Source organism: Oncorhynchus kisutch, linkage group LG25, assembly GCF_002021735.2.
Source record: "Oncorhynchus kisutch isolate 150728-3 linkage group LG25, Okis_V2, whole genome shotgun sequence".
NCBI classification, from domain to species: domain Eukaryota; kingdom Metazoa; phylum Chordata; class Actinopteri; order Salmoniformes; family Salmonidae; genus Oncorhynchus; species Oncorhynchus kisutch.
Genome location: NC_034198.2, coordinates 45,979,756 through 45,992,255, shown reverse-complemented (window position 1 = coordinate 45,992,255; position 12,500 = coordinate 45,979,756). Strand labels below are relative to the sequence as shown.

The following is a 12,500-nucleotide window of genomic DNA, read 5'->3' as shown; positions in this document are numbered from 1 at the left end:
AATCCCCTGTGATGGTAAATCCTCTGTGATGTTAAATCCCCTGTGATGTTAAATCCTCTGTGGTGTTAAATCCTCTGTGATGATAAATCCCCAGTGATATTAAATCCTCTGTGATGTTAAATCCTCTGTGATGTTAAATCCTCTGTGATGTTAAATCCCCTGTGATGTTAAATCCTCTGTGATGTTAAATCCCCTGTGATGTTAAATCCCCTGTGATGTTAAATGTTAAATCCCCTGTGATGTTAAATGTTAAATCCCCTGTGATGTTAAATCCCCTATGATGTTAAATCCTCTGTGATGTTAAATCCCCTGTGATGTTAAATCCTCTGTGATGTTAAATGTTAAATCCTCTGTGATGTTAAATCCTCTGTGATGTTAAATCCCCTGTGATGTTAAATCCTCTGTGATGTTAAATCCTCTGTGATGTTAAATCCCCTGTGATGTTAAATCCCATGTGATGTTAAATCCCCTGTGATGTTAAATCCTCTGTGATGTTAAATGTTAAATCCCCTGTGATGTTAAATGTTAAATCCCCTGTGATGTTAAATCCTCTGTGATGTTAAATCCCCTGTGATGTTAAATCCTCTGTGATGTTAAATGTTAAATCCTCGGTGATGTTAAATCCTCGGTGATGTTAAATCCCATGTGATGTTAAATGTTAAATCCTCGGTGATGTTAAATCCCCTGTGATGTTAAATCCCATGTGATGTTAAATCCCCAGTGATGTTAAATGTTAAATCCTCTGTGGTGTTAAATCCTCTGTGATGTTAAATCCTCTGTGATGTTAAATTCCCTGTGATGTTAAATCCTCTGTGATGTTAAATGTTAAATCCTCTGTGATGTTAAATCCTCTGTGATGTTAAATCCTCTGTGATGTTAAATAGTGAGTTGTTTATGGCCCTCTCATGTCAAATAATTACATTGGATATGTTTTATTTAGGCACAGATCTAAATGTTGTCGTAACGTTCAAGACAATAATTGTAAAGCGTGTATTAAAACCCCTGAGCTTCGCTGGGGATGGGACAGTATGACTGTAGCTGTCAGAGAAACACTCACCAATCATCTGTGCAATGGTCTTCTCATACTCTGACACGATTCTCCTGTGAACCACAAACGGCAAAAGATGAATTGATAAATAAAAATAAAAAATACAAATATTCAACACTTTGTTTCATTAGCATAAGGCATGAGCATGTTTCTGAAAGACACATATGAGTTCTTGGATAGGTAGGTCAAAACACCAGTTGTTTCTGAAAGACAGATATGAGTTCTTGGATACGTAGGTCAAAACACCAGTTGTTTCTGAAAGACACATATGAGTTCTTGGATACGTAGGTCAAAACACCAGTTGTTTCTGAAAGACACATATGAGTTCTTGGATACGTAGGTCAAAACACCAGTTGTTTCTGAAAGACACATATGAGTTCTTGGATACGTAGGTCAAAACACCAGTTGTTTCTGAAAGACACATATGAGTTCTTGGAGGTCAAAACACCAGTTGTTTCTGAAAGACACATATGAGTTCTTGAAGGTCAAAACACCAGTTGTTTCTGAAAGACACATATGAGTTCTTGGATAGGTAGGTCAAAACACCAGTTGTTTCTGAAAGACACATATGAGTTCTTGAAGGTCAAAACACCAGTTGTTTCTGAAAGACACATATGAGTTCTTGAAGGTCAAAACACCAGTTGTTTCTGAAAGACACATATGAGTTCTTGGAGGTCAAAACACCAGTTGAGTTTTTCTTTGCGTCGGTCCATCACGCACAATGTTATGACTCAAAAATAGGGCTGGTACCAGTACTGTATCGCTGTGTAACCGATGGTTACGGATCAAGACTGACAAGAAAATATAATAACTGTAAAAATCTAGATATATATATACATGCACACACAAACAGAATAGAGCTGAAGTCGGAAGTTTACATACACTTAGGTTGGAGTCTTTAAAACTCGTTTTTCAACCACTACACACATTTCTTGTAAACAAACTATAATTTTGGCAAGTCGGTTAGGACATCTACTTTGTGCATGACACAAGTCATTTTTCCAACAATTGTTTACAGACAGATTATTTCTGTAAGTGGGTCAGAAGTTTACATACACTAAGTTGACTGTGCCTTTAAACAGCTCGGAAAATTCCAGAAAATTATGTCAAAGCTTAGAAGCTTCTGATAGGCTGATTGACATAATTTGAGTAAATTGGAGGTGAACCTGTGGATGGATTTCAAGGCCTACATTCAAACTCAGTGCCTCTTTGCTTGACATCATGGGAAATCAAAAGAAATCAGTCAAGACCTCAGAAAAAAGAATTGTAGACCTCCACAGGTCTGATTCATCCTTGGGAACAATTTCCAAATGCCTGAAGGTACCACGTTCATCTGTACAAACAGTACGTAAGTATAAACACCATGGGACAACGCAGCCGTCATACCGCTCAGGAAGGAGACGCGTTCTGTCTCATGGAGATGAAGGTACTTTGGTGCGAAAAGTGCAAATCAATCCCAGAACAACAGCAAAGGACCATGTGAAGATGCTGGAGAAAACAGGTACAAAAGTATCTATATCCACAGTAAAACGAGTCCTATATCGACATAACCTGAAAGGTCGCTCAGCAAGGAAGAAGCCACTGCTCCAAAACCACCATAAAAAAGGCAGACTACGGTTTGCAACTGCACATGGGGACAAATATCGTACATTTTGGAGCAATGTCCTCTGGTCTGATCATGCGAAAAATTGCTTTTGCTTTTAAAATGATACATTTTGGAATAACTAACACAACGTGCCATTGGAACACAGGAGTGATGGTTGCTGGTAATGGGCCTCTGTACACCTCTGTAGATATTCCATTGAAAAACCTGCTGTTTCCAGCTACAACAGTCATTCACAACATTAAAAACGTATTTATAAAAATTTTCGCATGGAATAGCCTTCAGAAGAAAGTTATTTGTTTCTGGCCATTTTGTGCTTGTAATTAAACCCACAAATGCTGATGCTACAGATACTCAAGTAGTCTAAAGGCCAGTTTTATGGCTTCTTTAATCAGTTAATCAATTAGCCTTTTAAAATGATATACTTGGATTAACTAACACAGCGTGCCATTGGAACACAGGAGTGATGGTTGCTGGTAATGGGCCTCTGCACACCTATGTAGATATTCCATAAAAAATCAGCCGTTTCCAGCTACAATAGCCATTTACAACAGTAACAATGTCTACACTGTATTTCTGATCAATTTGATGTTATTGTAAATGGACAATAGATTTGCATTTCTTTCAAAAACAAGGTCAGGGAAAAAAGTATAAATGTATGTACTAAAAACTATTATTTTCTTTTGGAATGTAGTAAAGTGAAAGTTGTCAAAAATATAAATAGTAAAGTACACATACCCTCCAAAAAACAAATTAAGTAGTATTTTAAAGTATTTTTACTTAAGTACTTTACACCACTGCAATTTGATTAGTAAACTCATGTGTTCACTGACAATGGCTGCCTGGTATTGTGATGTAATCATTTCCATGGTAATGTAGAATGTTCATTCAAATGATGTTAACTGATGTTGGTCAATGTATTTTTTTTGTTAATGTCAGTTGAGTTGAATCAACAAATCACAGCACATATTGATGCACTTCCTGCTTTGTTCCTATGGGTACACTTGCAACGGCTTCCAGTCCCCCCATTAAGCCATCATGGGGGGAGACGCCCAACGGCTTCCAGTCCACCCATTAAGCCATCATAGACTTGAATGGAGACGGCCATTTTATTCATTCTATTTTTATAGCAGCTCTTGCAGTCAGGATAAAAGGAGCGTCTAACTGCTATTCAAACAGGTATTATGGAGACTGGCTGTTATTGTCTGGTTAGTCTGTAAACTGTCCTTCCAGACCCACATCAAACATCTCCAATCCAAAGTTAAATCTTGAATTGACTTCCTATTTCGCAACAAAGCATCCTTCACTCATGCTGCCAAACATACCCTTGTAAAACTGACCATCTTACCAATCCTCGAGTTTGGCGATGTCATTTACAAAATAGCCTCCAATACCCTACTCAACAAATTGGATGCAGTCTATCACATTGCAATCCGTTTTGTCACCAAAGCCCCATATACTACCCACCATTGCGACCTGTACGCTCTCGTTGGCTGGCCCTCGCTTCATACTCGTCGCCAAACCCACTGGCTCAATGTCATCTACAAGACCCTGCTAGGTAAAGTCCCCCCTTATCTCAGCTGGTCACCATAGCATCTCCCACCTGTAGCACATGCTCCAGCAGGTATATCTCTCTAGTCACCCCCAAAACAAATTCTTTCTTTGGCCGCCTCTCCTTCCAGTTCTCTGCTGCCAATGACAGGAACAAACTACAAAAATCTCTGAAACTGGAAACACTTATCTCCCTCACTAGGTTTAAGCACCAACTGTCAGAGCAGCTCACAGATTACTGCACCTGTACATAGCCCACCTATAATTTAGCCCAAACAACTACCTCTTTCCCTACTGTATTTAATTTATTTATTTATTTTGCTCCTTTGCACCCCATTATTTTTATTTCTACTTTGCACATTCTTCCATTGCAAATCTACCATTCCAGTGTTTTACTTGCTATATTGTATTTACTTCGCCATCATGGCCTTTATTTGCCTTTACCTCCCTTATCGCACCTCATTTGCTCACATCATATATAGACTTGTTTATACTGCATTATTGACTGTATGTTTGTTTTATTCCATGTGTAACTCTGTGTCGTTGTATCTGTCGAACTGCTTTGCTTTATCTTGGCCAGGTCGCAATAGTAAATGAGAACTTGTTCTCAACTAGCCTACCTGGTTAAATAAAGGTGAAATAAATAAATAAAAATTGGCTGGCCAATTACCGTCATCCAAAATTCCTTGACAGTCACATCCCACAAAAGTGAGTTGGACGAGGCCAACTAAAGACCTCTTCAGGCATCTGTTTAAATCTTCCACTGCTTGTTTTGGGTGAGATGAGGGCAATAGAAGGAAGGATCCTAAATGCTTGTTTTGGGTGAGATGAGGGCAATAGAAGGAAGGATCCTAAATGCTTGTTTTGGGTGAGATGAGGGCAATAGAAGGAAGGCTCCTAAATGCTTGTTTTGGGTGAGATGAGGGCAGCAGAAGGAAGGATCCTAAATGCTTGTTTTGGGTGAGATGAGGGCAATAGAAGGAAGGATCCTAAATGCTTGTTTTGGGTGAGATGAGGACAATAGAAGGAAGGATCCTAAATGCTTGTTTTGGGTGAGATGAGGGCAATAGAAGGAAGGCTCCTAAATGCTTGTTTTGGGTGAGATGAGGACAATAGAAGGAAGGATCCTAAATGCTTGTTTTGGGTGAGATGAGGGCAATAGAAGGAAGGATCCTAAATGCTTGTTTTGGGTGAGATGAGGGCAGCAGGAAGGCTCCTAAATGCTTGTTTTGGGTGAGATGAGGGCAATAGAAGGAAGGATCCTAAATGCTTGTTTTGGGTGAGATGAGGGCAATAGAAGGAAGGCTCCTAAATGCTTGTTTTGGGTGAGATGAGGGCAATAGAAGGAAGGATCCTAAATGCTTGTTTTGGGTGAGATGAGGGCAGCAGGAAGGCTCCTAAATGCTTGTTTTGGGTGAGATGAGGGCAATAGAAGGAAGGATCCTAAATGCTTGTTTTGGGTGAGATGAGGGCAATAGAAGGAAGGCTCCTAAATGCTTGTTTTGGGTGAGATGAGGGCAATAGAAGGAAGGATCCTAAATGCTTGTTTTGGGTGAGATGAGGGCAATAGAAGGAAGGCTCCTAAATGCTTGTTTTGGGTGAGATGAGGGCAATAGAAGGAAGGATCCTAAATGCTTGTTTTGGGTGAGATGAGGGCAATAGAAGGAAGGATCCTAAATGCTTGTTTTGGGTGAGATGAGGGCAGCAGGAAGGCTCCTAAATGCTTGTTTTGGGTGAGATGAGGGCAATAGAAGGAAGGATCCTAAATGCTTGTTTTGGGTGAGATGAGGGCAATAGAAGGAAGGCTCCTAAATGCTTGTTTTGGGTGAGATGAGGGCAATAGAAGGAAGGATCCTAAATGCTTGTTTTGGGTGAGATGAGGGCAATAGAAGGAAGGCTCCTAAATGCTTGTTTTGGGTGAGATGAGGACAATAGAAGGAAGGATCCTAAATGCTTGTTTTGGGTGAGATGAGGGCAATAGAAGGAAGGATCCTAAATGCTTGTTTTGGGTGAGATGAGGGCAGCAGGAAGGCTCCTAAATGCTTGTTTTGGGTGAGATGAGGGCAATAGAAGGAAGACTCCTAAATGCTTGTTTTGGGTGAGATGAGGACAATAGAAGGAAGGCTCCTAAATGCTTGTTTTGGGTGAGATGAGGGCAATAGAAGGAAGGCTCCTAAATGCTTGGTTTGGGTGAGATGAGGGCAATAGAAGGAAGGATCCTAAATGCTTGTTTTAGGTGAGATGAGGACAATAGAAGGAAGGCTCCTAAATGCTTGTTTTGGGTGAGATGAGGGCAATAGAAGGAAGGCTCCTAAATGCTTGTTTTGGGTGAGATGAGGGCAATATAAGGAAGGCTCCTAAATGCTTGGTTTGGGTGAGATGAGGACAGCAGAAGGAAGGATCCTAAATGCTTGTTTTGGGTGAGATGAGGACAGCAGAAGGAAGGCTCCTAAATGCTTGTTTTAGGTGAGATGAGGACAATATAAGGAAGGCTCCTAAATGCTTGTTTTGGGTGAGATGAGGGCAGCAGGAAGGCTCCTAAATGCTTGGTTTGGGTGAGATGAGGACAATAGAAGGAAGGCTCCTAAATGCTTGGTTTGGGTGAGATGAGGGCAATAGAAGGAAGGATCCTAAATGCTTGTTTTGGGTGAGATGAGGGCAATAGAAGGAAGGCTCCTAAATGCTTGTTTTGGGTGAGATGAGGGCAATAGAAGGAAGGATCCTAAATGCTTGTTTTGGGTGAGATGAGGGCAATAGAAGGAAGGCTCCTAAATGCTTGTTTTGGGTGAGATTAGGGCAATAGAAGGAAGGCTCCTAAATGCTTGGTTTGGGTGAGATGAGGGCAATAGAAGGAAGGCTCCTAAATGCTTGGTTTGGGTGAGATGAGGGCAATAGAAGGAAGGATCCTAAATGCTTGTTTTAGGTGAGATGAGGACAATAGAAGGAAGGCTCCTAAATGCTTGTTTTGGGTGAGATGAGGGCAATAGAAGGAAGGCTCCTAAATGCTTGTTTTGGGTGAGATGAGGGCAGCAGGAAGGCTCCTAAATGCTTGGTTTGGGTGAGATGAGGGCAGCAGAAGGAAGGCTCCTAAATGCTTGGTTTGGGTGAGATGAGGGCAGCAGAAGGAAGGCTCCTACATGTCAAGAAAGAAAACTAGTAGCATGAAACAGGAACTATAGTATTTACAAAGACTGCATTTACTGTACGTCGGAGCAGATCAGCTTGTAGACATAACATCAGCACACACAACTGCAATGCTTTTGGACGCATGCGCTCAGTCTATTTCAGACAGCTTTGTTTTGGTGTTGTCGGATAGAGAGGTAAGCGGGTGGATTAGCCTTGCCTCCCCTCTTAGCTACTTAACCCTCTTTATCGTTGGGGCCAATCAGCCTAATGAAATAAATCCCCTAGTTAATCTGAACTACACTCTTACAAAAAAAACTGTGATATCTACAACCTAAAAGGGTTCTTTTTGGATGTCCCCATAGGAGAACCCTTTGAAGAACCCCTTTTTGGTTCCAGGTAGAACCGTTTTGTGATCCATGTAGAACCATTTCCACAGAGGGTTCTACATGGATCCTAAAAGGGTTCTACCTGAAACCAAAAAAGGTTCTACCTGGAACAAAAAAGGGTTCTACCTGGAACAAAAAGGGGTTCTACCTAAAACAAAAAGTGTTCTACCTGGAACAAAAAAAGGGTTATCTTATGGGGACAGTTGAAGAACCCTTTTGGAAACGTTTTTACTAAGAGGGTAGGCGTGACTGACCGTTGATTCTCTCACCTCATCTCCAGCACTTCCTGTCGACTGTCCTCGTACTTCCTCTGCCACTCCAGTACTTCCTTCTCCTTGGACACGATCTGAGAGGGAGGAAGGGAGAACTTTAGTAGGTGCAGTTCACGTACACATCAAGAGAAAAACTATGAAGGGATCCGTCTGTATAAGGTAAACATTCGTATGAATATGACTACTACTGAATGTCAACCTGTTCCTCCAACACAGTAACACTCCTACAATGGATATGAATTTGACAGTAGTGAGCGGTGTGGGTGGTGTGGGTAGAGGGGCACCTCTTCTCGTGCGATGCCCAGAGAGTAATCTAGGTCTTTGGGTAGGTAGGGGCTCTCCTTCTCCCCATCTCCGTAGCTCGCCGTCCGGGTGTAAAGGCAATTCTTGGTCACCATGCTGTCCCTGTCCACTGTTGATGACATCACTTCTCTGTCTCTCTGCTGCCCAGGTCACGCGTCAGGGAAGTGGAAGAGGAAGAGGAGGGGGGAGAGAGACAGGTACAGACAGTTGGTTAGGTATCTGGTTGATCTAATGGTGGTTTCTGGTAGCTTTCCCAGAATCCCCAGGTTTTTCCAAAAACCCAGTGGGAAGATTCCGGAATCAGCAGGGAATCAGCAGGGAATCAGCAGGGAATCAGCAGGGAAACAGCAGGGAATCAGCAGGGAATCAGCAGGGGATCAGCAGGGAATGAGCAGGGAATGAGTAGGGAATCAGCAGGAATCAGCAGGGAATCAGCAGGGAATCAGCAGGGAATCAGCAGGGGATCAGCAGGGAATGAGTAGGGAATCAGCAGGAATCAGCAGGGAATCAGCAGGGAATCAGCAGGGAATCAGCAGGGAATCAGCAGGGAATCAGCAGGGAATCAGCAGGGAATGAGCAGGGAATCAGCAGGGAATGAGCAGGGAATCAGCAGGAATCAGCAGGGAATCAGCAGGGAATCAGCAGGGAATCAGCAGGGAATCAGCAGGGAATGAGCAGGGAATCAGCAGGAATCAGCAGGGAATCCGCAGGAATCAGCAGGAATCAGCAGGGAATCAGCAGGGAATGAGCAGGGAATGAGCAGGGAATCAGCAGGGAATCAGCAGGGAATCAGCAGGACATCTGGAATCCTTCCTGTAAAACAACAACAGGGAAAGTTACCTGCATTTAAAACCCTACAGACAACATAATACACTCTTTATAGGATCCTGAACTAAACCAAACCCCTATGTAGCATCGTATTGGATCAGAAAGATGCCCCCACACCACAGACAAACTCTATATGCAAAATGAGGCAGCCTCTGCAATGATGGTAGCTACAAAGTGGGATCCTTGGGACTTCCCTACTCGAAACCTAACCTTACCCCTACCCTAACCTTTGCCTAACCCCTACTCTAAACCTAACCTTAACCCCTACCATAACCTTTACCTAACCCCTACCCTACTCTACACCTAACCGTAACCCCTACCCTAACCTAACCTTTGCCTAACCCCTACTCTAAACTTAACCTTAACCCCTACCCTACTCTAAACTTAACCTTAACCCCTACCCTACTCTAAACTTAACCTTAACCCCTACCATAACCTTTACCTAACCCCTACCCTACACCTAACCGTAACCCCTACCCTAACCTTAACCTTAACGTTAACCATAACCTTTATCTAACCCTTAATTTAACTGTTTGAAATGTGAACTTCAATGGGGTTACATCAGAGTTAGACGTCCCAAGGATCCCTCTTAGATTTTTCCCTGCAATGATGCTCCTAGAGATTTGGGCAGCTGGTAGCAACATAAGCAATCGTCAATCCCAGAGCTGTGGCCCTGTGATTGGCTGAAGCTGCAACAGCTTGGCTGTGATTGGGTCCAGGTAAGGGAAAGAGGCGGTATTGCTGGGGGAGGGATAGGAATAGGGTAGCAGCACGGGGTTGTGCCGGTCAGCCGGTAATTGACTGTTAATTAACATAAACACATTTAGCATCTCCTGGCTTCCACACACAGCCTACAAGCCACTGATGCAGACCTTTGGAACATCTACATTTTAAAAAGTATAATAAATCCATGTAATATATTCTACACCATCACAATAAATCCATGTAATATATTCTACACCATCACAATAAATCCATGTAATATATTCTACACCATCACAATAAATCCATGTAATATATTCTACACCATCACAATAAATCCATGTAATATATTCTACACCATCACAATAAATCCATGTAATATATTCTACACCATCACAATAAATCCATGTAATATATTCTACACCATCACAATAAATCCATGTAATATATTCTACACCATCACAATAAATCCATGTAATATATTCTACACCATCACAATAAATCCATGTAATATATTCTACACCATCACAATAAATCCATGTAATATATTCTACACCATCATAATAAATCCATGTAATGTAATATATTCTACACCATCACAATAAATCCATGTAATATATTCTACACCATCACAATAAATCCATGTAATATATTCTACACCATCACAATAAATCCATGTAATATATTCTACACCATCACAATAAATCCATGTAATATATTCTACACCATCACAATAAATCCATGTAATATATTCTACACCATCACAATAAATCCATGTAATATATTCTACACCATCACAATAAATCCATGTAATATATTCTACACCATCACAATAAATCCATGTAATATATTCTACACCATCACAATAAATCCATGTAATATATTCTACACCATCACAATAAATCCATGTAATATATTCTACACCATCACAATAAATCCATGTAATATATTCTACACCATCACAATAAATCCATGTAATATATTCTACACCATCACATAAATCCATGTAATATATTCTACACCATCACAATAAATCCATGTAATATATTCTACACCATCACAATAAATCCATGTAATATATTCTACACCATCACAATAAATCCATGTAATATATTCTACACCATCACAATAAATCCATGTAATATATTCTACACCATCACAATAAATCCATGTAATATATTCTACACCATCACAATAAATCCATGTAATATATTCTACACCATCACAATAAATCCATGTAATATATTCTACACCATCACAATAAATCCATGTAATATATTCTACACCATCACAATAAATCCATGTAATATATTCTACACCATCACAATAAATCCATGTAATATATTCTACACCATCACAATAAATCCATGTAATATATTCTACACCATCACAATAAATCCATGTAATATATTCTACACCATCACAATAAATCCATGTAATATATTCTACACCATCACAATAAATCCATGTAATATATTCTACACCATCACAATAAATCCATGTAATATATTCTACACCATCACAATAAATCCATGTAATATATTCTACACATCAATAAATCCATGTAATATATTCTACACCATCACAATAAATCCATGTAATATATTCTACACCATCACAATAAATCCATGTAATATATTCTACACCATCACAATAAATCCATTTACTTTAAACAGGTCTAAAATAAACATTATGATATGAAGAAAATGTAATCTATTTCAGAAGAACAGAATAGCATACTCTGAGTTGTCCTTTTGTTAGGTCCTGATCTGACTATGCCACATCGCTGTGGGCTACACTAGTTCATTTAGCAGACAAGATTAGCTTATAATTCCGTGGCATTATTTTACAGTATGAAGAATACAATTGAACAAAGCTGAATAAAATCGAAAGGATATTTTCTACAAACGATTTGAGAGAGTGCGCACATGCGGATATTCTGTGTTGAAAAGTAAATGTGGACAGTTCTTCCAACATTTCAATATGCGCCTCGGAATTCTATAAGGACCCGCGCAGTTGCGTCCCAAATGTGTCTGTCTTCACTTGTAGCCTGTGAGAAGGACCTGATTACTTAACAGGCATTGGCTAATAGGAACTGAGATATCTGACAGCCGTGTGAGTGAGAGGTGCTTCTGAGCATGCAGCCGGGAGAAGGGAATTATAATTATTATATATATATTCAGCTTGTTTTATCCTCGCTCCCTCTACCTCGCTCCCTCCACCTCGCTCCCTCTACCTCGCTCCCTCCACCTCGCTCCCTCCACCTCGCTCCCTCTACCTCACTCCCTCCACCTCGCTCCCTCTACCTCGCTCCCTTTACCTCCCTCCCTCCACCTCGCTCCCTCCACCTCGCTCCCTCTACCTCGCTCCCTATACCTCGCTCCCTCTACCTCGCTCCCTCTACCTCGCTCCCTCTCCCTCGCTCCCTCCACCTATCTCTACCTCCCTCGACCTACCTACCTCCCTCCCTCTACCTCCCTCTATCTCTACCTCCCTCTATCCCTACCTCCATCTACCCTGCCTCTACCTCCCTCTACCTCCCTCCCTCTATCGCTACCTCCCTCTACCTACCCACCTCCCTCTACCTCCCTCTATCTCTACCTCCCTCTATCTACCTCCCTCTACATCCCTCTACCTCCCTCCCGCTATCTCTACCTCCCTCTACCCCCCCTCTACCTCCC

General features: G+C 41.2%; 1 protein-coding gene across 3 annotated transcripts in view; it reads right to left on the bottom strand.

The window, feature by feature from the left end:
- LOC109886008 (transforming acidic coiled-coil-containing protein 2) overlaps positions 1-12,500 on the bottom strand; it is a 129,318-nt gene that overhangs the window by 15,376 nt on the left and 101,442 nt on the right. For 2 of the 3 annotated variants that reach the window (XM_031804941.1, XM_031804942.1), the window contains 3 exons: positions 8,271-8,429; positions 7,984-8,060; positions 1,058-1,101 (listed from right to left, as the gene is read on the bottom strand). In XM_031804941.1, coding sequence (XP_031660801.1) covers positions 1,058-1,101; positions 7,984-8,060; positions 8,271-8,429 — 280 coding nt within the window. The remainder of the gene's footprint in view (positions 1-1,057; positions 1,102-7,983; positions 8,061-8,270; positions 8,430-12,500) is intronic. The other variant, XM_031804943.1, reaches the window with a different exon arrangement.